The 23,192-nt window shown below is 60.7% G+C and overlaps 2 protein-coding genes across 12 annotated transcripts; both read left to right on the top strand.

The window, feature by feature from the left end:
• The first annotated feature begins 1,170 nt into the window (after window positions 1-1,170).
• On the top strand, window positions 1,171-13,232 carry ADAM8 (ADAM metallopeptidase domain 8). 5 transcript variants are annotated; one of them, XM_036335733.1, is made up of 24 exons: window positions 1,171-1,515; window positions 2,354-2,457; window positions 3,654-3,730; window positions 3,828-3,906; window positions 3,988-4,064; window positions 4,378-4,561; window positions 4,843-4,905; window positions 4,980-5,048; window positions 5,264-5,433; window positions 5,546-5,627; window positions 6,106-6,254; window positions 6,361-6,538; window positions 6,803-6,892; window positions 7,027-7,216; window positions 7,300-7,381; window positions 7,686-7,938; window positions 8,311-8,388; window positions 8,741-8,825; window positions 9,161-9,275; window positions 9,761-9,956; window positions 10,424-10,489; window positions 10,684-10,734; window positions 12,166-12,316; window positions 12,644-13,232. In XM_036335733.1, the coding sequence occupies exons 1-23, from the start codon at window positions 1,470-1,472 to the stop codon at window positions 12,295-12,297; spliced, it is 2,616 nt and encodes an 871-aa protein (XP_036191626.1). In that variant the 5' UTR covers window positions 1,171-1,469; the 3' UTR covers window positions 12,298-12,316; window positions 12,644-13,232. The 5 variants fall into 5 exon arrangements, 4 of the variants coding, with proteins under 4 accessions (XP_036191626.1, XP_036191629.1, XP_036191628.1 ...); XM_036335735.1 differs by having other exon boundaries at window positions 1,172-1,515; window positions 7,686-7,845; XM_036335734.1 differs by having other exon boundaries at window positions 1,172-1,515; window positions 12,166-12,243.
• On the top strand, window positions 13,185-19,570 carry LOC118669665 (sperm flagellar protein 1-like). 7 transcript variants are annotated; one of them, XM_036335742.1, is made up of 7 exons: window positions 13,185-13,605; window positions 14,109-14,220; window positions 15,433-15,601; window positions 16,105-16,171; window positions 16,584-16,668; window positions 16,760-16,862; window positions 19,217-19,570. In XM_036335742.1, the coding sequence occupies exons 1-7, from the start codon at window positions 13,218-13,220 to the stop codon at window positions 19,310-19,312; spliced, it is 1,020 nt and encodes a 339-aa protein (XP_036191635.1). In that variant the 5' UTR covers window positions 13,185-13,217; the 3' UTR covers window positions 19,313-19,570. The 7 variants fall into 7 exon arrangements, 6 of the variants coding, with proteins under 6 accessions (XP_036191635.1, XP_036191633.1, XP_036191634.1 ...); XM_036335740.1 differs by lacking the exons at window positions 13,185-13,605; window positions 14,109-14,220 and having other exon boundaries at window positions 14,725-15,601; XM_036335741.1 differs by lacking the exons at window positions 13,185-13,605; window positions 14,109-14,220 and having other exon boundaries at window positions 14,725-15,601; window positions 18,885-19,570.
• The last annotated feature ends 3,622 nt before the right edge of the window (window positions 19,571-23,192 follow it).

The following is a 23,192-nucleotide window of genomic DNA, read 5'->3' as shown; positions in this document are numbered from 1 at the left end:
GGGCCCGCATGGGTCCTGGCTGCTACTGTGAAGGCCCTGCCTACCCGTGAGCTGCGCACAGGGCATTGGGTCAGCTCACTGTAAAGCCTCATGGTCGTGGCGGACACCCTGCTTTTAAACTTTTTCTGTGAAACAACTTGGAAAATGTGACGAAGGAACAGAAGTAAACCTGCGGGGGGGCTTGCGGTTCACATGGCATCTATAACAGCCATGAGTGAGCCTCCACAGGGCCCACTCGGTCCAGGCCTGGTCGCTGTGCCCACACTGCTGCTGTGGCCAGGGCTTCCCTGTTACTTCTGTTCAAGATGCCCCCAAAGTCTGTGTCAGCCCCGCTGCCTTTCCTGTTATGCCATTCCCTCGGGGGAAATAATGGCCCCCTGAACTTTAACCTCTGGTCTGGAACCACCTGTGGACACCACCACCTCTCGAGTCCCTGACATGCTGTCACCCCAGCATCCCAGGGAGCATGTCTGGGATTGTGGACAAATGCACTTAGCTCAGCTGCAGGAGGCCTGGACCCCCAGCCTCTGTGTCAGGCCAGAGTGGGGTGACCCCATCCAGCAGGACAGGAAGGGCAGAAACGAGGGGGAGGTCCCCATGGGCAGGCTGCCTTCACTGCTATTTGGGGCCCCCCAGAGCAGGGCTGGGCGACTCCCATGGACAAGCCTACCTGGAAGTGGCCTCTACACAGAACAGGGTCTGTGAAGGTGAAGTGGATGGCACCCCGGTGCTCCCCTCCCCAGTGAGGCCTCTGCAGCCCGTTCGAGTAGGACCAGGGCCTGGGTGGATTTCATGCTGCCGTAGAAGCTTTCTGTTCCCCAGGAAGTCAGGGTATCCCCCACCTTCAGACTCACCCACCCGAGACAGCCTTTTTCACACGCCACTTTCCCCACCAGGGCCCAGCCTTGCAGGGAGGGGCTCAGAGTAGTCTGTTTGCCTCCCTCTCCCTTAATTCAGTCCACATTTATGAAGTTTTTCCATGTGCTGGACAGCGGGCACCATCCAGGAGCCCCCAGGGGACCAGCAGTAGCCATAAGAACACCAAAGAGCATGGGGCAGGAAGGATAAAAGGGAGGGGCGGGGCACCCTGACCAAGGTGCCCCAGACTCCGCCCCTCCCAGCATCCGGAGGGCTGGTCCTAGTGGGTAAGGGCGGGTCTGGGGCGGGCCCCCTAGGAGAGCCTCAGGGCCAGTGTTGGGACCAGACGTGTTCCATAGATCGCAGAGCCACATCCCTGCACACACCGCTGACTTTGGACCCTGGATCCCCACGTCCTGTTTGCGCCTGCTGGTTCCTGAGTCCCCCATCTGTGCTGTTGGATCCTAGACCCCGGATCTCCAGGCCACCGGATCCCCATCCACACTCCACCACCCTCCCCTCATCTGGATCCCAGACCTCGGAATCCTCATCTGTGATCCCAGACCTCCACCCGCGCTCTAGACCCCTGAGTTCCGATACACACCTCGGCCATGCTCCACCTCGGGGTCTGGCTGCTCAGCGTGTGGTGGCTGCAGGGTGAGTGCTGGATGTGGGCTCTGACCAGGGGGAGGGAGCTGCTCCCCGCCAGAGGCTGGTCACCTGGCCTGTACCCGCACTGTGCTCTGTGCTGGTCCCACTGGGAGGCCCTGAGAGGGGACAGACTGACCTTCAAAAGGGAAGTGAGGGAAACCCATGCCTGGATCATTCCTGGGCTCCTAGTGGGAACTGGGGCTGGGATAGAGCAGTGATCGCCCATCCCTACCCGGATCCCCACCCCAAGAAGGAAGGGAGGACTGAGGAGCAGCACCTGGAGCTGAGAGGGGGGGATGTCTAGCCACTTGCTTCCTCCTCCTGCTTGGGGAGGACCAAGCAGGCTGCTGGCTCTGGCCCCCAACCGGCTTGGGAACCTCCTGTCTAGATTCTGTGGTGTCCCATCCCCACTGTGGAGGCAACCAAGCGAGTGGCTGGGGCCACAGGACTGAGTTGGGCGCCCCAGGGCCTCTTGAGCCTGGAGGTTTGCAAGATAATGGTCACAAGACACCTGTTAATACCTTAAAAGGGAGAGGACAGGGTCTTGGGTGGCTGATCTCCAGCACCCAACTCAGCCTGCCCTGCTGCCTGTTGTTGGCTATGTGGGAGCTTCTAGTGCCAGGGAGGCCGGTCAGCTCCCCTGTTAGACGCAATTACTCGGTTAGTTGTGGGCTCCTGGAAGGGCTGCCTCAGGACAGGGTCTGCCTGGCCCCACCAGCAGGGGTCCTGTTGTCTTCCTAATGCCAGATCTGAGTCTGGTCCCCACTGTCTCACCTAGGAAGGGGCCTCCCAGGGCAGGAGGATGGGTGCCCTGCACACCTGCTGATACCCTTCTCTCCCACAGTGGCTGCCCCTAGTCCCCCCTTGCCCCACGTGGAGCAATACGAGGTGGTGAGGCCCCAGCGCCTGCCAGGTCCTCGTGCCCGCAGAGCCCTGCCCTCCGGCGTGGTGAGTCTTGGCCGGACAACGACCTGGTGGTGGTGTGGGGGGTCCCTCTCTGGCCCCACAGCGCCCAATTAGAAGATGATAGCTCCTGTGTGTCCCAGCCGGTTGTGAGGGGCCAGCCTTGGGGCTGAGGGCCAGGTGGGCTGAGGGCTTTGGGGCAGACCCACCTGGGCTCCGCATCCTGGACCCCTCCTGTTTGCTTGGTTCAGGACCTGTACCCAGAAAGTGTGAGTGACGTCCTTGGTGTTTGGCTTGGCTGTCCTCCTCAAGGCCTCACCTTCCTGCTCCCTGCCTCTCCCTGTGGGCAGGGCCAGGGGCTTCCCCGGCCACTCCCCGGTTTCGCTCAGCAGTGTGACAAGTCAAATTCCTCCTCAGACTAGAGGGGTGGCTGGCTCCCCAAGAGCCTGTTGCATTGTGTGGTTGCAGAGACACCCTTTCCTAGAGGCTTTGGCTTGGGCTGAGATACCCAGAGCTGCCTGGGGTCATTCCTGGAACCCATGTGGATGTGCATTGTGTGTGTGTGTGTGTGAATTGGATGTGCCTGCCTGTGTATTGGGGGTAGCCCTGTCCTGTCTTGGGTGTCTGGGAAGGACACTAAGCCCCCTGGACCCTCACTCCACCCTGAGGGCAAGGTGCATGCTGTCCCTGACAAGGGGTGGAGGGACTGCATCTCCTGAGGGGAGGGTACGGGGGGGGGGGGGCTGGAGGGGCTATCCCACCCAGAGCTCCTTTGCTGCCTGTAGGGCCACATCTCCCCTCCCCTTGCTCCCTGGGGAAGGGGCATTATTGTCATTGACTTTGTGTGGACAGATGGGGAAACCGAGGCCCAAGGCCTGCCAGGACCCCTGAATTACAGCCCAGCCTGGTCTAGTATCCTTCACTAGCCTGATGCTGAGCGACCCCTAGGGTCCTCAACCTTCCTAATGCCGCGACCCTTTAATACAGTTCCTCATGTTGTGGTGACCCCCAACCATAAAATTATTTTCGTTGCTACTTCATAACTGTCATGTTGCTACTGTTATGGATCGTAATGTAAATATCTGATATGCTATATGTGTTTTCCGATGGTCGCGACCCACAGGTTGAGAACCGCTGGTTTTGGGCTGCATCCCTGTCAGCTGAGCTCCACCCCAGGTTTGAGACAGGCACAGCCTGAGGCAAGGCCCTCACCTTAGAACCCTCTTGTTTTCCTGGCTCAGGGCCTGTACCCAGAGAGTGTGAGTTATGTCCTTGGTGCCTCAGGGAACACCTTCACCCTGCACCTTCGAAAGAACAGGTGAGCAGGGGCCGGGCCTGCCCCCAGCACACCTGTGTCCTGGGCATCCAGCTCCCTGGCAGGTGGGGCCCAGTGAGCTACAGTGGTTCTCTTCTAGGGACCTGGTGGGCTCGGGCTACACGGAGACCTACACAGCTGCCAATGGCTCCCAGGTGACCGAGCAGCTGCAGAGGCAGGTACGGCCTGGTGGCCCTCCCCAAGGTGGCTGGGGGCTCTGGGAGTGAGTCCTGCAGAGCCCTCATGCCCGCCTCCCGCAGGACCACTGCTTCTACCAGGGCCACGTGGAAGGGCACCCTCTCTCCGCTGCCAGCCTCAGCACCTGTGATGGCCTCAGGTGGGTGCTCCAGACCTGGGCGAAGTGGGTCAGAATGTCAGGGCCCCAGCACACTCCTCGCTTCCCGAGAAGTGAACTGAGGCTGAGAACAGAGGGGCCAGACTTGGGGACACCTTTCTGCACTGGGTGTCTGGGCTCTATTTACAACAACAGGTTCCCCACCTGCAAGGCTCCCACTGGGCCCTGGACACTGTCCGCCTGCATGTCCCAGGGCTGAGTGGGGGCCTCCTGTCCCTCCAGGCCTCTGTCCCTCCCTGGGCAGCACGCAGGGGGCGGGGCACTGACTCGAGCCCCTGCTCCCCTCTGCCCACAGGGGCTTCTTTCAGGCAGGCTCGGCTGTGCACCTGATTGAGCCTCTGGATGGAAGCGGGGAAGAGGGGCAGCACGCGCTCTACAAGGCACAGCACCTGCAGCAGAAGGGGGGGACCTGCGGGGTCAGCAACACCAGCCTGGAGAGCATGCTGGGCCCCCGGACGTTGGCAGCCTTCAGGCCCCGGGTGAGGAGGCCCTGCCCAGCTTCATCCCTGCCACTTGGGCCTACGAGTCTCCCAGACTCCCGTGTATTCAGTGAATGAGGGTGCTGCCTGCCATCCCGATGGCCAGTGGGCCTGACTGCCCAGCAGCTGTGGAATCGGCTCCTTAGTCTGCGCTGGCACCTCCTAGACAGGTCCCCCAACACTGAGCAGGGGGCCCTGGACATGGTCTGTGTGAAGACTGGGCCGAGGTCAGGGGGCCTATGGCTGGGGCCGCTGACCAGCTTCTCATTGCTGTTTTGCAGAACCGGCCACTATCCCGAAAGACCCGCTTTGTGGAGCTATACGTGGTCACGGACAGCAGAGAGGTGCCATGGGCAGGGGGGTGTGCAGGAGGGGGCGAGCCATCCATGGGCTGCTGACTGAGGGTCTGTGTCATTAGTTCCAGAAGCTGGGGAGCAGAGAAGCTGTGCGCAGGCGGGTGCTGGAGGTGGTGAACCACGTGGACAAGGTGCCGTCTGTTTCTACCCTGGGGGGGTTTCCCAGGGGGTCCTCCCCCAGCAGAGGCTTCCAGGACCCCAAGCAACACAGGCCCATTCTGGACGTCACCCAGCCTGACAGAACCCTGATTGTCAACGAGGAGGAGGCACCTGGAGGGAGGTGTGGGTGGCAGAGCCGATGAGGAGGCAACTGGCCCCTGACCCGCGGAATCCTGTCTTCCTGCAGCTTTATCAGGAACTCAAGTTCCGCGTGGTCCTGGTGGGCCTGGATATCTGGAACCACGGGGACAAGATCCAGGTCAGCTCCGACGCCGGCGCCACACTGGACAACTTCCTGGCCTGGCGGGCACAGAACCTGGTGGGGCGGCACCCTCACGACAACGTCCAGCTCATCACGTGAGTGGGCAGCAGGCGATGGGCAGTGAGAACAGCCACTGCCAGCAAAGGGCTGTGGGATCGCGGGGGCCACTCAGGGGAGTCCACCTGCAGACACATCTCTTGCTTGCAGTGATATCGACTTCGCCGGGGCCACTGTGGGACTGGCCAAGGTGTCTGCCATGTGCTCCCAGAACTCAGGGGCTGTGAACCAGGTGCGGAGGGGTCCAGCGGGGTGGGGTAGGGAGCCAGGCCTGGAACTTGGGCTGGAATGCGCGCGGGGGAGACCTCAGGGCTCAGGTCCACCTGCTGGACGGCAGTCTGTCCCCATGAACACCTGACCGGCTGCCTCTTCAGGAGGGTGCATTGATGGCTTGTGTTTTTCTAAATCCTCACCCAGGATATGGTTTTTATTAATAGTTAGAGAGGGAGGAAGGGAGCGCGAGACACATTGATCCCAAGCACCCCGACTGAGGATCGAACCCAAAGCCGGGGTGTGTGCCCTGACTGGGAATCAAACCCACAGCCCTTCAGTGTACGGGATAATGCTCCAGCCAGCAGAGCCACTGGGCGATGCTTTTATGTTTTAAGAAGTGTTGGCAGGAAGTGATGCCAGCCTTGCTTGGGGCAGCAGGGCCGGCAGGAAGGTGACTGGGCCAAGTGGGCCCCATCCAGCACAGCCTCTCGCTGCAGGACCACAGCCCGAACCCCATCGGTGTGGCATGCACCCTGGCCCACGAGATGGGTCACAACCTGGGCATGGACCACGATGAGAACGTCCAGGGCTGCTACTGCCCCGAGTCACGCACCAGGGGCGGCTGCGTCATGGCCGGCAGCATCGGGTGAGGCCCACCGCAGTCCTGACTGAGGGCCCCTGCAGAGCAGGCTGTCCTGAGGCGCAGGTGGCCTGCCCACGCCCCCTCCCCTGAGAGACACCTCTCCCCGCAGCTCCACGTTCCCCACCCTGTTTAGCCAGTGCAGCCAGGACGACCTGGAGACGTTCGTGGAGAAGCCCCGTATAACCTGCATCGCAAATGCTCCAGACCCCGACCGCCTGGTGGGCGGCCCCGTGTGCGGGAACGGGTTTGTGGAGCAAGGGGAGCAGTGTGACTGCGGCTACCCCCAGGTACAGGGCCCGGCACTGCCACCCTCTGCCCTGCACCAGCCCCGGGTCTCAGTCCCACAGCTTAGGGCGTCCTTCCTGACCCGCCTGGCGCCCTGCATGCCCACAGCCAGTCAGAACACACCCCTGCCTTCTGACGCCCACATCCACCTGCAGGGGATCCGTGGGAAGGCCCCAGCCCTGATGGTGGGTCATGGAGGGAGGTGGGCCGCGGGGCCATTGGAGCCCGGTGCTCAGACCCTCGGCATTGCCCTGTCCGTCCCCCAGGACTGTCGGGACCGCTGCTGCAACACCACCACCTGCCAGCTGGCCGAGGGGGCCGAGTGTGCCCATGGTGCCTGCTGCCATGAGTGCAGGGTGAGCACAGGCCCTTCCTGACCCCGCCCGCTGTGCCCCAAAGTCAGCGGGTGGGAAGGGGCCCCGGGGATGGTGGTGATGAGAGCAGCCTGGGGCCTGCCGTTCCCATGGTGAGCTTCACTCTGCTGGGCCAGGTGAAGCCGGCCGGCAAGCTGTGCCGCCCCGGCAAGGACGCCTGTGACCTGGAGGAGTACTGCGATGGCCAGCGGCCCTCTTGCCCAGAAGACACCTTCCAGGAGAACGGCATGCCGTGCCCGGGGGGCTACTGCTACAACGGGGCCTGCCCCACGCGGGCCCAGAGGTGCCAGGACTTGTGGGGGCCAGGTGAGGCGGGCGGCAGGTGACCCACAGTCCTGGGGGTGGCTTCGGGTCCGATGCTGGGGGACTCACCTGCTCCTGGCCTGCAGGCACACAGACTGCCCGGGAGACGTGCTACTCCTTCAGTGTCCTACCAGGCTGCCAGAGCAATGCCCGCCTTGGTGCCGAGAGGTGAGCATCCAGCCAAGCCCCACACCCCTGGCTCCAGGGATGTCCCCACAGGTGGGGTCTCCCAAGAAAGTTCTCTACGCAAAGGAGGAGGGGCCTGAGTCAGGGGTCTGTGTGGCCCACCCTGTCTTCCAGGACCGTCAGGCCTGACCACCCTGTCCCTGGGGGAGGGGGGTGGATGCCCCATCAGTGAACCCCACAGCCCGTCCAAGGGTCCTGGGCCTCGTTTCCTGGCAGCCCCCTAGGTCCCCACTGAGCACGTCAGCATGCACGGAACAGGAGACCACGCAAATCTCTCTGTTCACAGGGCCGGGTGCGAGACCCTGTTCTGTGAAGGTGGGCAGAAGCCTCCAGAGCGGGCCTCCTGCACCTTCACCTACAGCTCAGCCGTTTGCCAGGCTCTTAACCTGGACGGTGGCTCTGGGTTTGAGCGGGTGCTCGAAGGCACCAAGTGTGGCGACGAGAGGGTGAGTGACCAGACACAAGCCTGGACGTGCCCCCTGAGGCGCTCAGGCCACTGGACTCCATGTCCCCAACGTGTGTCCCGCATGCACGCTCAGGTGGTCCAAAGCGAGGTGGTGGCAACGGGGGGCTGTGCGTATGGACGGACCCCCTGTTCTCAGTAGGAACTTAGCACACGGGCGGCGCCAGAAGAGCCGTTCTGGCTGCCGCGGTTTGAAGACCTTTCCGTCTGCAAGTCCCCCAGAGGCCGGGGGGGGGGGGGGGGGGGCAGTCCTCTGTGCCCTGTGGTCCGCCTGCCAGCAGAAGGGCTGCAGACAAGGCCTGCCTGTCTGTGGTGGCCGCGGCCTGCCCCTTGAAGCTCACCTGCAGGTTCCGGGTGGGCTTCCGCGCTGGGGGAGAGTGGGGTCAGGGGTTGAGACCGACTGCCTAATGAGACACCTCCCCCCTGCCCCCCTCCCCCCGCCTTCCAGGTGTGTTGGAAAGGACTGTGCCAAGACTTCCACGTTTACCGGTCCAGAAACTGCTCCGCCCAGTGCAATGGCCATGGGGTGCGTGGGCCTTTGGGTGAAGGAGACTATAGGCCACGCTCAGGGCGAGCCTGGGTGGACAGAGGGCAGAGGCCTGGAGCTGGCGAGGATCTGTGGGCCCCGTGTAGACCCTCAGTCCTGGCGGTGGTGGCGCCTGTGGACACATAGGCTGGGGCTGCTGCCGTCAGCGTGTGTGACAGCCAAGGACACCTGGACGTAGGAGCCAGGTCCATGGACAAGCCCAGCCTGTCCCCGTCAGTCATGGCAGAGCCCTCACAGGCCTAGGCTGGGCCTGGTGACTCCTGGGTGGACACTGGGCGATGTAGCACAGGCAGGGTCCGGGGCCCATTCCTGACGCCTGGCTGTCCCCCAGGTGTGCAACCACAAGGGCCAGTGTCACTGCCAACCGGGCTGGGCCCCACCCCACTGCACAGAGCTGCTGGCTGAGTTGCGCGTAGGTAAGAGCCCGACGGCCCCCTGGGCCTCCACACCCACACAGCCCGAAGGGGCAGCGGGACCACTTGGGCAGTGAGAAGGAAGCTGCGTGCCCCCACACCATTGGTGCTTTGTTAAAGAGTCAGACTTGCAGGCCCGGGCATCCTGACCTCACGGGTCTAGGGTAGGGCCCAGAGCCAGTAACCCCACCTCAGCCCCACAGGAGAAGGGTCTTCAGATGGGCATGTGGCTGCAGGGGAGAGGCCAGGGCTCCGGTCAAGAAGGGGCCCCAGAAAGGCTCCTGTCTGTCCTCTCAACCCCACTGCCCCATGGACACCTGGTCTCATGTTCCCCACAGCATCCGGGAGCCTCCTGATGAGCGTACTGGTGCCTGTGGTGCTCCTGGTGACCCTGGCACTCACCGTGTTGGGCGTGGTCGTCTACCGCAAGGCTGGGAGCCACATCCGAGGGAGGTGAGGGTTGCACAATGTCCCTGCGCAACAAGCACATCCCCTCCTCGCTGTTGGGAAACGGCCCCGCTGCTGCTGGAGGAAGAAGAGAACCCACAGCGGGTCCCCGAGGGCCTGTCGTGGGGTGGGAACAGGTGACAAATTTTGGTGACAGGTTGGGGATATGGTAAGCCCAGAGAGATGGTCCCGGACCCCCACGCACACCTGACCCTGGTAGGTGTTGGCACTTTGGGGATAGCATGGGCTCAGAGAACTGCCCACCCCACCCACTCAACAGCCGCCCACCCCGTCGGGACCTGGACCCCGTGCCAGTTGCAGGAAAACGCACACGAGGCTGCCTCTCCTTTTTGAGTGGCTGTGGCTGGTGCACCATGTGGGGGGTGGCAGATACGGAGGCCAGGCCAGGGGACCTCATGCTCAGGGGACCCCACATCCCTGGATTGGACCCTGAGGCCAGGATGCACCGACTCATCTTACTTTCTTGGCAGGAACGTGACACCCAAGACCGCCATGGGGCTCTCCAACCCCCTGTTCCAAAAGAGGGGCTTCGGGCCAGAGAAGGGCATGGCTCCGGCCCCCACCACGCACTCCCCAGAGCCGGTTACTCCCATGTATGCCAGCCACTCCGGCCCGCTCCCCCGGCCCACAGCTTCTGCAGTGACCCCTACACGGCCACCCCCTGCTGTAAGCACCAGCCGCTCCCCAGGCCACCTAATCCCTGGGCCAGGGCGCTCCACCAGGGCCTGAGTGCAGCAGCCATGGTCACCCTGTTGGGAGGCAGGAAGGAGGCTTGAGGATGGGAGGTCTGAGGACCCACGCAACTGATGACAGAATTGGCCATTGAACTTGAATCAGGTTCGAGGCTGCTGCAGGGCCTGAGGACAGTTTTGAGGGCCAGTCTCCCTCTGCTGCAACCCAGCACCTCAGAGCGTTCACACGGTTGAGCAAAGGGAACGTGCAGGTCACATTCGGGCTGTGGGCCCTGCTGGTGGTGGGGCAGAGCCGCCATACATACACACACCTGGAGCTTTATTCTCCCTCTGGGAGGGGCAGAAACCTCAGGTCCTGAGCTGGGGGGCTGGGGGGCTAGGGGGCTGGGGGGCTGGGTGACGGCGAGGGGAGACCCAGGCTCACGGTCCTATTCCCTGCAGCCTCCGGCCACCATGTCCAGCCCACCCTTCCCAGTTCCCATGTACATCCAGCAGTCCCCAGCCCAGGTGAGTGGTGGTGGGGCCCCCAACCAGGCAGTGTAGGTGGCGAAAATGGGGTCCCAGGAGGTGGGGGGTCCAAGGGCTGGATTTGGGAGGCTGGGACCCCAGGGTGCAGCCGCCCCACTTTCAGAGGCTGATCACCTGGGCCCAGTGAGGACATTAACCTGGGGGCCTGGGCTCCTGACTGTTCCTCCCTCCAGCTCAGACCTGCTCCTCCCACCAAGCCCCTCCCGGAGCAGAAGCCCAGACAGGTGAGAGGACCTGGCCACTCGGCCACTAGTAGACTCCCTTGGCTATGCTTGTTCCCTTCCCCTCTGGCCAGACCCCCAGCCTCCCGACACCCCAAACCCCACAGGAGAGTGTGGGGTGCTCTCCTCTGGAGTGCCCCCTGCCGGCCTCACCACCTTTAGGCTTACCCCGGAGTCTCTCGGGCAGATCACAGAGGTCTGGCTGTTGTGGGCTCCTTATTGCTGGGGCCTGCTCACCACCCACCTTGGCCCTGGACCAATACCAGCCTGTGCTTCTGACAAAGTGGGGGTGGCAGGAACAGCCAGGCTTTCTCGACCAGTCACCACCCGCTCCTGGGACAGGCTCCACCCACCAGGTGTCCTGTTGTCCACCTGTCTGTCTATTACCCAGGATGCTGACTCACACAGGTTTCTCCCTGTGGCCTCGATATCTTGGAGGTACTTTGAGAGATGCAATTCGTATAACCTTTTTGTTGTTGTTAACCTTCACCAGAGGCATTTTTAGAGAGAGTGGAAGGGAGGGAGGGAGGGTGAGAGAGAGAGAGAGAAACATCGATGTGAGAGAGACACATCTATTGGTTACCTCCCCCATGCTCCCCGACCGGGGCTAGGATTTGAACCTGTGACCCTTGTGTGTGTGTGTGGAGGGGGGGGGGGGGGGGTCCAGCGCTCTAACCACTTAGCACACTGGCCAGGGTTCTATTAATTTTTTAACTGACACACATGGATCTCCCTATAACAGCCTTCACTATGGTGCTTGCTTAATAGATATTCTCTATTGCTTTCTTTTTAAACATTTTATTTAGAACTAATTTTAGACTTACAGAAAGTTACAAAGATGGTCTAAGGAGGGGTTTTGACCAGCCAGATGGGGGCCAGGGTAGGCAGAGATTTCTGGCCCAGAAAGTGGAGATAGCCAGGCAGAGGCTGTGAGGGACCAGCTGCTCACCAAGGTCCTTCTGGGTTATAGAAAACTACAAATGCTGGGCCCCACCCAGGCCTCCTAAATGCTAGGGTGTGTGGCCAGGGCTGAGCATGGCTGGGCCAGGCCTGGTCAGCCTTCCACCTCCATCCCGAGTCCCACCCCCTGTCACCCTGGGAAAGCTAAAATGAAAAAAAAAAAAAAAGCCAATTTTAGTTGTTAATTCTTGGTTTTGAACTTCCAAGACCCACATTCCGGCAGTTTTAAAAGCTTTTTATTGGTAAAGTTGGGGTGGTCTAGGGGTCTTGGGGAGAGGGCAGCCATGTCCCACTGGTTTGGGTTTCATTCTGGCCTTGGTGGAGGGAGGGTGTTGGGTGGGGCTTCTCTGTAGAGAGCTCAGCAGAGAAGCCTGCGGGCCGGTCTGGAGCAGAGCCGAGCACAAGGGAAGACAGTGCTGTGCCCAGTTCGGGACAGGTAGGTGTCATCCAGTCACTGTGTCTGCTTCCTCCCAGGTGATCAAGCCAACCTCCGTGCCCCCAATGCCACCAGCCAAGCCCAAGGCTGGAGGGGCCAACCCTGGAACCACTGAGGTGAGCCTCCCCCGCCAGAGCAGTGTCACCTGCAGGGGCAGTGGAGCAGGCTGACCAGGGCACTGCCCCGGAGGTTGGTTACACTGTCAGCTAAAAGGAGAAATGTTAGCTGTAGGTATATTCTAACCTCTGCTGTATACTCTGCCAGAGGACTTTTCAGGGATGGCTGCTCCTACTGGCTGGTCATTTGTCTTCCCCTACTAGCCTAAGTACGAAAGTCTGTCCTTTATCCAGTGTTAGCTGTGAGCACTGCGGCCGTCACTGTTATTGTTGTATGCAGGGGCCATCATATTGCTGGCTGAACGAAGAATCTAAATTTTAATAAGTGTGAAAGGAAATAAGATTCAGTTGTACTCTTCATAGCAGGTGGTTTTTATTGTTTCTTGTTTCCTCCTTCAAGGGAGTTGGCCCAAAGGTTGCCCTGAAGCCCCCCGTCCTAAGGAGATGATGCCCCTTGGGGCACCCGCACACCTGTCTGCAAGCTGTTCATGTTGAAAGAACCCGGTGCCAGCCCCTGCAGTGCCCCCATAGTGGGCTGGGCCCACTCTGAAAAGTCCCAGCAGACGAGCTACTTCCTTGTGGCCAAGGTCTTGCTTCAGCACCCCAGGGTCACAGCCGAGGGCCGCTCGGTCAGGACTCTGCTGGGGTTCCTGACTCTCACCCACGTTGGCCACACTCAGCTCCCCCAGGCTGGGGCTGCTGCGTGGCCTGCGAATGGGTGTGTCCGACCGCACTGCTGTGCCCCCCAGGCCCCCCAGGTGGAAGGCCCGTGTGCTGTGCTTCCCAGTCCTGCTGGTGTGCTCCGGCACCCCCAGACTGCAAGCCCCTCAATTTTCAGAGCCTGTTTCCCTGCTATTTAAAAAAAAAGTATGGTTTTACGATTAAATTATTGATCAACTTTTAAATGACTGGAGATTTTTATTGGGTGGAATTCAATTTGTAATAGTTAAGGTTCCAACGCGTGTTAAAATAAAATGTGCACTGTTCAAGGACGGCGGCTTTTCACCTTCTTTGCTCTCCGACGTGATCATAAGACACCCCCGCCCCCTCAAACTGAGCGGTCTGGGCGCACTGACCCTTGGCCCCAGCCCAACCACGGAAGTCCACCCTCACCTACAAAACTCCCGCCCTTCCGGCCCCGCCCCCTGTCTCCCCGCAACGGCCCAACGACCCGCCCCTTCCGGCGCCGTCTCCTAGCAACGGCAACAATCAGTCCCGCAGCCATGCTGGGCGCCGCCAGACCGAGCTCCCCGGCCCCGCCGCCGCCGTCTCCCCTCGCGCTCCGCGGCCTGTACGCCTGGCTGGACCGACTGCCGCTCAGCCGTCCCAAGCGCCACCTGGCCCGGGACTTCAGCGACGGCGGTGAGGGAGGCACGGGCCCAGGCGGAGCGGGATGTGGCCGGCCAGACGCGATGGCCCGGCTAGGGCCGGTGTCTCGCGAAGTGTCCCAGCTCCCCGGGCTCCCTGTAGAGTGCTGAAGACCCCAGAACAGGGTGTGAGGGGCGCCCCTAAAGGGATGCGCAGGATGCGGGCAAGTGGGGGCACTGACGCCCCGGGAGGAGGAGGAGGATGGCAGCGGAGAGGGGCCGCGTTGTGCATTCAGCCCCGTTACTCGGCAATTCCCCTCCTCCGTCCGGCATTCCCTGGAGCGGGTGGTGCAAACTCGGGGTTCCCTCCAGCACCTCTGAACCCGGTTTCCACACCCCTCCCCCTGGAGCACCCACACCTTGGTCCCAGTGATCGCTCCCCCAGGACTCCGCTCTCTGTCCTCATCCACCTCGGGGCCATGGAGACTGAGGCTGGAAGTAAATAGGGGTTCCTAGCTGGGCGGGCCAGGCTCACCTTGCCCCCCACCCCACCCCCAGTGATGCTGGCGGAGATTGTGAAGCATTACCACCCCCGGCTGGTGGACCTGCACAACTACGTCCCCACCTGCAACACGGACCAGAAGCTCAGCAACTGGAGCACCCTCAACAGGCAGGCGCTCCACCCCCCGCCTGTTCTTGTTGGAGCCCCCAGTCCGCCCTCGGGGGGTGGGGGTGGGGGGGGGAACTCCCTCTCCCCCACCCTTCCTGGTCTCCAGGACAGGTTCTCAGGCTGTTTCCTTGCTATGGGTTTCCCTGACACCATGCCAGTATCCGTGTTCCTATCAGAATTTCACCATCAACCTGGGGCTCCTGGGGGTTCCCCACCAAGAGGACAGCACTGGTCAGCTTGAGACTCACTCACTAGGGTATTGGTCCTGCCCTGGGACCGTGTGTCCCGCCTATGCCGACCACACCTCTCACTCAACAATAGTTCAGGGTGCAGGGCTTTGCTCCAGGCACTGCAGACATGACCTCTGCCTTCATGGGGCTGAGTCTAGAGCAGTGATGGCAAACCGATGACACGCGTGTCAACCAACTCATTTTTTTGGTTGATTTTTCTTTGTTAAATGGCATTTAAATATATAAAATAAATATCAAAAATATAAGTCTCTGTGTTACTATGGTTGCAAAGATAAAAAAATGTCTATATGTGACACGGCACCAGAGTTAAGTTAGGTTTTTTCAAAATGCTGACACGCCGAGGTCAAAAGGTTCGCCGTCACTGGTCTAGAGGGAAGACACATAAAGGAGATGTGTCAGGTGTGATGAGTGCAACGGAGGATGAGGCAGGGCCCCTGAGCAAGTGACAGACAGCGATGGGAGGCGACCTGTGGGTGCGGAGGGGGTCGCCGTGGGGGCAGAGGGCAGAGCCCTGTGGTGACCCGAGGGGTTGGAGCTGGATGGGGAGGGTCCCTGGAGACTGTGCCGAGGGCCCTGCGCCCAGCCTGGGGCTGAGAGGCACTGCAGGGTCGAGGCCTGTTTCGGAGGCTGGGAGGGGAGGTGGCAGCTGCAGGCAGATGTGTGTGGCAGCGGTGGTGAGAAGCCAGGTCCTGGGCATTGGAGGTGAACCTCAGACTTCCTCAGAGCCGAGGGTGACTCAGCAGGAAGGTGATTTCTACCGTGCAGTGTCCCGGAGATGCCCATCAGGGAGATGGGGGTCCAGGCCTGAGCGCACAGGGCACCCAGTATTCATGGGGCGGCTGGGAACGAGATGGCCACAGGCCTCTGCAGGTGCAGGGCCAGGAGGAGCCCTAGCCCCAGTGTCCCCTCCGCGGAGAGCCGGGGCGCACTGCTCTGAGGGCCACACCCCCTTCCTTCACAGGAAAGTCTTTCACAAGCTGCGTTTCTGTGTCTCAGAGGGGGATATCCGAAAGGTGGTGGCCAACACGCCCGGGGCCATCGAGCCCATCTTGTGCGCGCTGAAGGAAAAGGTGGTGGACGGCGCTGTCCGCGAGGACCCACCTGGCGCAGGCGTGCTCGTCGGTGCATTTGTACGTACCGCCTTTGAGCCTGCCGTCTGCCAGTGGGAAACTGAAAGCAAGAAATGAGTGGTCATGAAGCCCCTGGTCCCCTGGTCCATCTGGGACGGTGAAACTCCCTTTTTTTTTTTTTTTTTAATATATTTTATTGATTTTTTACAGAGAGGAAGGGAGAGAGATAGAGAGCTAGAAACATCGATGAGAGAGAAACATCGATCAGCTGCCTCCTGCACATCTCCCACTGGGGATGTGCTCGCAACCCAGGCACATGCCCTTGACCGGAATTGAACCCGGGACCCTTCAGTCCGCAGGCCGACGCTCTATCCACTGAGCCAAACCGGTTTCGGCAAGAAACTCCCTTTTCACAATGCTCGTCCCCAGGCCCGCACCGGCCATACCCCCTCCCGTGCCCCTCCCTCTGTGGCTGGGACATGCAGGGGGGCCAGTTGGCTACAAGGTCTGGTGTGAGCCCTGCTGGGCTGCCTCTCACAGCCCAACCTCTGAAATCGTTGCAGGACCCAGGAGTCTCCAGTGCGGATGCTGATGGACTGTGGCTGGGGCTCGCGACCACCCCCCACGCTGGTAGTACCCAGACCCCTGATGTGTGTGGGAAACGGGCAGCACCATCGAGACAGGCGTGTGGCGCCCTCGAGTTCACACACCTGCAAGGGAGGGCAGGTGTCCTCAGGTGACACAGGGCCCAGTGGGGCTGGTGGCCTCCAGGAGGGCAGCTGCTCGCCCTGAGGGGCCTGAGAGGGGCCCTGACGCCATCCTGAGTGGGGGCCCACGGCTTCTGTCCAGGGGCCACGCGGGGCGGCTGTTGTTCAATGGGCACATCTCCAAATGGAGGCATCCAGGCTGCACTTCGGGACCGCCTAGGCCAGGCCGGGCCCACATGGCACTCTCTGTGTGGGCTCGCCCTCACCCCGTGTGCTGCTGCTGGCGAGGCGCCTCTCTGACCTGGGGACCTGAGTCATGTCTACTTGTCTCGAAGGCCTGCCGAGCTCCCCAGTGCCTTCCGGCGTAAAGACCCTTCAGAGTCAGAGGGCAGAGAAGACGGGACACTATGCGTGCAGAGGGTGGGCTCCATCTCTTGAACCCTCTTCCATTGCACCCCAGCCACCCTTTCCTGCCAGCTGCCGGGTTAAAGGCCGGGTGTTTGCCTTTCAGTCGGGGCCCCGCCGGTGGGCCCCGGGAGCACCTGAACACTGGGGTGCAGCAGCTGCTGGAGGAAAAGGAGCAGGCGCTGGCCATTCTGCAGGAGACCGTCCAGGTATGGGGACCGGGGTGGCCCTCCATGCCCACCCCCCAGGAAGTAGAGGAATTGGTTGTGGGCGTTATGGGGAGGCCCTGCTTTCCCTTCTATGCAGCTCAGACCCATAGTGGGGGGTATGGCAGTGGGTGGGGCAAGCAGGGTCTCTAACCAGGGAGAACCCACATTTAGGTGTTTTTTGTTAATTACAAATTTTTTTAGCTGATTTTAGAGGATGGGAGAGAGAGAGAAACATTGATATGAGAGAAACATTGGTGGTTGCCTCCTGCACACCCGGACCAGGGTATGTGTCTTGACCAAGAATCAAACTCACCACCTTTTGATGTACAGGGAGAGGTTCCAACCCACTGAGCAACCCTGGCCAGGGCTGGATTATTTTTTACTATGGAATATTCAAAACACATCCAGAAGCATAGAGAAGAGTCTAGTGCCCCCTCCCCAAGAACTCACCATCGAGCCTCCCCAGATACCAAGCCCCAGGGCCCACATTCCGGGGGGCTGCAGACAGTTACAGGCGTCACCGCCCCGATGTGATGGACAGCAGGCCCAGGGCCACGTCAGGGAGCAGAAGATAGTCCTCAAGGTGCAGGCCTGGTCCTGAGAGCACCAAGGGTCTGCAGTGGTCCTGAGTTCAGGAAGTGCTCAGGCCCCGTGCTGCTAGAGAATGACCACCCTATGAGAGCATAGGTCGCAGCTTGGGGCCTGAGACAGTGGGGGTGGGGGAGGGGTGCAGGCCACACCGGTCTGCTCAGAGTCCAAGGGGCCGGCAGGAATTGTGATGACAGGGTGGTTCCCTGGTGGGTGTCCTGGGCTTGGTGAGCTGTTTCTTTTTCTTTTTAAAGTATTTTATTTTTTTTTACAATTTCCTTTTTTTTTAAAATTTATTTTCCCTTTATTGATTAAGATATTACAAATGTGTCCTTATCCCCCCAATGTCCTCTCATCCTCCCAATCCTGCCCTCACCCTCACCCCCTGTTGTCCACATCCATCGCTTATGCTTATATGCATGCATACAAGTCCTTTGGTTGATCTCTCTCCAAAGTATTTTATTTGTAACCTACCTTAGCAAGTGTTCCTGTGCCCAGTTTCTCCCCTCCCCCAAGCCTAATAACTCATTTTCACTTATTCGCAGGAATTTAGGAACATTTATGTGATGGACTGTAGAGCAATAACTTGCTAAAATAATTTAGAACATATATCCCCCATCTTGGGAATCTGAGAAAAAATTTTAACTAGTTTGTCTAGGGCCGGCAATTAAGAAGCAAATTTGGATAAATAATTCAAATCTAGTTTTGCCTAATTTGTAGGCCTAGTAATTTTAGGATTTTCCAAAATGAGAGATGCTTCCCCATTGGTGAGCTGTTTTCTTGAGAATGCAGGAAGTGATGTCACGGTGTGGTCTGCCTTTGCTGAGGAACAGCAGAGAGGAAGCGATGAGAGGTGAAGCAACTACCTCAGCGAGGTCTGACATAGCCCGGGGCTCTGGTCCACGCAGGAGCTGACAAAGGGGATTATAACCTTGTGCTTTATGCAACCCAGAGGGGGAAGCGGCTCTACGTGCCATTCAGAATGTCGCTGGCTGTTTCAGTGGATATTGCAGGTGGGGCGACAGGTGCCCAGGGCCAAGGGGGCAGCAGCTGAGGGCCTGGGCACGTGGGGCAGGCAGGCTCCTCTGTGTTGGCCCAAGGAGGAAGTCTGCACAGTGGGGAGCGGGCCCTGGGGGAGGGGTGTGGCCCGGATACGGTAGGTGGGCAGCACTTGGTGGCCCCCGCCACCGGGGCCCGCGGGAGCAGGCTGTCCTCGGCCGGAGTGTGGGCCGGCTGCTGCTGACTTCACTCTGCACATGGTGTTGGGGGCAGATGAGCGTTTTCAGATCCCTCTCTTCCACTTGCCTGTGCGTGCGGCGGGTCGGCGCTTCCAAGCAGGGGAGCCTGGTGGCGTGGCCGTCCTGATGGAGGAGGCTGGGGTGGCTCCCGTTCTTCATGAAACTTCTTTTTCTGATAAAGATGATTTGTCGGCAGGTTTTAAAAAATTGACTTCATTGGGTTACATGGGTCAATAAAATCATATAGGGTTCAAGTGGACAGTTCTGCCACACGTCATCTGCACATGGACATGCTCTTGACTGTTAACTCTTAGAAGGACACCTGGCACACCGTCCATCCGCAGTGACTGCCCCCCTAACGGCGGGCCAGCGCTCGGCGGCAAGCGGGGAGGAGGCCGCCCCTCCTGCGACTTCCGCGGGGCCTTTCCGGGGTCCCCCTTGCAGCATGGCTGGCTGGACGCTCAGCTCGGGCCGAAACTGCCCGGCTCTGGCAGGTGGGCGGGGCGAGAGACGTGTGTCTCCCTGAAGGTTTTGCAGATGAAGGTCATCAGGCTGGAGCACCTGGTGAAGCTGAAGGACCAGCGGATCAGTGAGCTGACCAGACGTGGGACTGAGCCCCAGTGAACAAGAGGCCTCAGGGAGAGGCTCCCAAGTCAACTAGACCCGGAACTTGAACCCGCACGGACCTCCCCCGACCAGATGTGGCCGCACACTGTCCAGCAGGCTGAGGGACATCTTGTACAAAGAGCGGGGGGTGGGCAGCAGTGTGCGGAACTCACGAGCCTGGAGGCCAGGGAGGCCAGGGACTCGGGGCTGCACGTTGGCTCCTGGCTGTGCCACCAGCTTAGTTTGAAAGTGAAGACTTAGATCTGGTTGCCTTGAGCCTTGCGGGGTTTTGTCGTCATTGTGTCTGTGAACATGGACCGGTTCCCCCTCTCCCGGGCTGGCTGACGGTGTCCTGTGTCCACCGACCTGAAGTCCTGTAGGAGACCCTGCTCACAGGAACTTGTGTCCCCTGGGTGGTCCACTTTCCCCGGGGGCCATGAGGACAGTTAGGAACCATCAGGGGGCTGTGCTGGCCACCCTCAGTGGGTGGTCCTAGGTCCCTTGCTGCAGTCCCTCGAGATGGATGGGTCACCCTGCTTTGCTCGGGGTGTTGGGGACCAAGGAAGAGCTGGGCCTGCAGGATGGGGCCCCACCAGTCCTCATGGAGTCTGTGGCCCCTGGAAGGAGTTCGCCTGGAGGATGCGTAGGGAGGTCCCAGGCAAGCAGCGTCTGGCCCTGAGATGGGGGCTCCAGGGCAGTGCGTCCGTGTGGCCAGGTTGCTCCCAGGCCCTGAGTTTGCCTGGGGGATGGGCAAGGGCTTCTCTGTCCTGGCATCCAGGCTTCCCTGCTTCTTCCACACCCAGAGTTGGCAGGCTGGGGGCCACCCCAGTCTTGGTTCAGTTCCTGGATTCCACTGTCTCATTGCCCACCCCCCACCCCCAATGGCACAGAAGCAGCATCAGACTCAGAACCACAAGCCTCCGGCAGCGTTTCAGCCTGAGTCACACGGCCCACGTACACACTGAGTCAGACGGCTGTCAGGGGCCCCACAGCACAGTCAGAGCTGCAGGGCTCCCAGGACTGGGTCCCGGGGCCTTGTTAAGAGGATTAGAGATAAAGGATCTGCTTGCCCAGCCTTGAGACTCAAGGGTCAGGAAGGCTCCAATGGCCTCAGTGCGGGGACCAGGCCTCCATGCGTGGGTGGTGGCTGTGTAAGCCTTGGTTGGGGGCCCAGACCCTCTGGTTGTGGGGATCTGGGCTACAAACAGCACCCATTGCGCCCTGTGTTGGGAGAGGGAAAATCCACCCAGAGGTGGGGAGGGGCTCCCCCAGCTCCCAGCTCCCAGTGACATGGCAGCTGGGGGAGGGGCAGGAAATTGCTGGGGAGGGCTTGGCCCAGAGCTTGAGTCAGGACAGGCCCAGGCAGCTTCGCACCCCAGACCAGGCTGCCTCCAAGAGAAGCCCAGAAGCCAGGAGGTGATGGGGACAGCTTGTGCCCTCCCTGCAGCCTCTGTGGTACCGCCAGGGGCTGCCCTCTGCTCCGGGGCCCAGACAGGCACGGACACACGTGCACATGTGGAAGCAGGAGGGCCCACCCCGGGCCTTACGCTGAGCGGAGGCTGCGTGTGCTCTCCAGGGGGGGGCCTCCCGGGGTGCGTTGAGGCAGGGCAGGGAGGGCCCAGAGGCTGCAGGAAGGAGGTGAGGAGGGTGGGCAGCCCGAGGAGGACTCACAGGCCCCCTCCTCCATCCAGGGCCTGCGTGTCATCCCCCAAGGGCTGGGCTTTGGGTGGAGACAGAAGATGGAGTTTGGGGAATCGGCCTCGGGTGATGAAAGTCCCTGGCAGGGACCTGGGAGCAGGTGCTGAGCATGAGGTGCCTGGAGGCCAGGGACTAGGAGCACTGCACCCCAAACACACCCCAAATGCAGGCCCGGGCTTGCTGGCTGCAGACAAGCCCATAGGCGGCCTCGGTGAGCCCCAGCCTGCTCCAGGCCAGCTTCAAGGGGGCTCGGCCTGGGCTGGAGGTGGGGCTCAGGCCTGGGTCTCCAGCCCCCCAGAAGGAGACGTCCTGCTTCAGTGGAGGGCCAAGAAGCTGACTCCTGAGTTAGGAAGCAGCTGACAGTCACGCTGGCCAGTGCCTCTCCCGTTTCACCCTAGAGATAAGCTAGCCTCGGGGGCCAACTTAGGACAAAATCGGAAGCCAGTCCCTTCCCGTCCCGTCCTGTAGGGTGAAGGCGCCGCCCGCTCTGCACTTGGACTTTGGTTCAGCGATTACTTCAGAGAAGTGCCCAGGCTTTGGAGGGAGTGGCCGTGAGGGCCGACCCCTCCACTCATCCCCCCTGGGTGACATGGGTACCATGGAGAACACTAGAGCCCAGTGACTGTCAGCTAAAGCGACCCCCGGTGACAAACACCTTCGTCCCTGTTCCAAAGAGGAAGGCAGCACAAAGCTGGCCTGGGTGCTGACTGCAGGAGCCGCGAGGCTTCCCCGGGGCGGCGGCTCGGGAAGAGTCAGGTGGACAGGCCCTGGAGCGCCGCCGAGGGCCAGCGCTCTTCCCCCTCCCCTCCGACCACAAGCTGCTGCCCTCGGGCTCAGCTGAGTCCTTGCGAGTTCAGATTCAGGTCACTCCCCCTCTTCCTCTTGCTGTAACCCCGCAGAGAGGAACTGAGAAGTCAGAGCCAGCTCCCCACCGTCCCCCCCGACGCCCCGCCCGGTCTGGACAGCTGAGAGTGTAGGTGTTTCTTCAGCTGGGAGGCGGGTCTTTTCGCACGTGTTACACAATTCATAATTGAACAATTATGAGGGGATAGGAGGATGCACACAGGGGTGAATGTGGATGGTGATGAGAAACCCACTTCCTGCCCCGAGCCCAGCTGGCAGGCCATCGGCCTCCCCCCAACCCCCGGCCCGGGGAGCCTGGACATCTGGAACCCACTTCCTCATTTGAGAAATGGGGAACAAAAGTGCCCAAGAGTGACCGGCAATGCCGGGCTGGGGTGAGCCTGGCCACATCCACACCGCCCTAGGGGCCAACAGACGGGCTGCCCAAGGGTGACCCCGCGTGGCCGGTGTGTAAATCTCGCCTTCTTGATCCTTTAAAAATTGGCAACACCTGGAGCTTTAAAGACCAGCAGCCTCACCTCCTCCCCAGCTGGGCAGCAAAGGACTGAGAATCCCACTTCAGCCCAAAGCCCTGCGTGAGTGTGGGCGGTGGCCCAGTGTGGGCACACACACGGACCCCTGGTGGTCTCTGCTCTGCTCTGTGGGGCCCCCACCGATGCTCCAGCTCCTGAATTTTGAAACAACTGATTCAACTTGTTAATACTCGTGCACCCAAGTTTCCATGGCCAGGTGTGCTCTCGAGAGAGCAGGGGCTGGGGAAGCGCCAAGCCAGTCGGGCCGGGGCTCCAGGCCGGGCGGGCCCCTGGACTCCCTAATGGCTTCAGTGATGGCAGAAAAGTCAGTTTTTAAAATGTTTTTATTGATTTCAGAGAGAGGAAGGAAGAGAGGGAGAGGAAGAAACATCAATGATGAGAATCATTGGTCCTGCAAGCCCCCTACTGACCGGGCATGTGCCTGCCCGGGAAGCTAACCATCTAACCGTGCCAGGCAGAAAAGTGATTTCAAGCAGGCCATGTGGGGCCCGTGGTGTGGAAATGGGACCCTCTCCCTGCGGATTGCTGGGCTCCATGCTCAGGAAGCCGGAATGATAGTGTCAGCTCTAGGTGCCCGCCCTCCAGTGGCAGAGCGCGAAAAGGGCAGGATGGAGACGTGGAAAGCGCGGCCTGGTGCGGCGTGGGGGTGGAGGAGGGAAATAAAATAGAGCCTGACACTTAGAGTGGGTGGCCGGGGTGCCCACCAAGACTGACTGAATGAGTGGACTGGGGGTCGAGACAGAGGAGCAACTGGTGCAAAGGGCCTGGGGCAGAGAGCCAGTGGTTCACGGGGTGGTCTGTGG

This window comes from Myotis myotis, unplaced genomic scaffold (genome assembly GCF_014108235.1).
Source record: "Myotis myotis isolate mMyoMyo1 unplaced genomic scaffold, mMyoMyo1.p scaffold_m19_p_15, whole genome shotgun sequence".
Classification (NCBI taxonomy): Eukaryota; Metazoa; Chordata; class Mammalia; order Chiroptera; family Vespertilionidae; genus Myotis; species Myotis myotis.
Note: the sequence above shows the minus strand (reverse complement) of the source record. Positions and strands in the feature narration are given on the sequence as shown.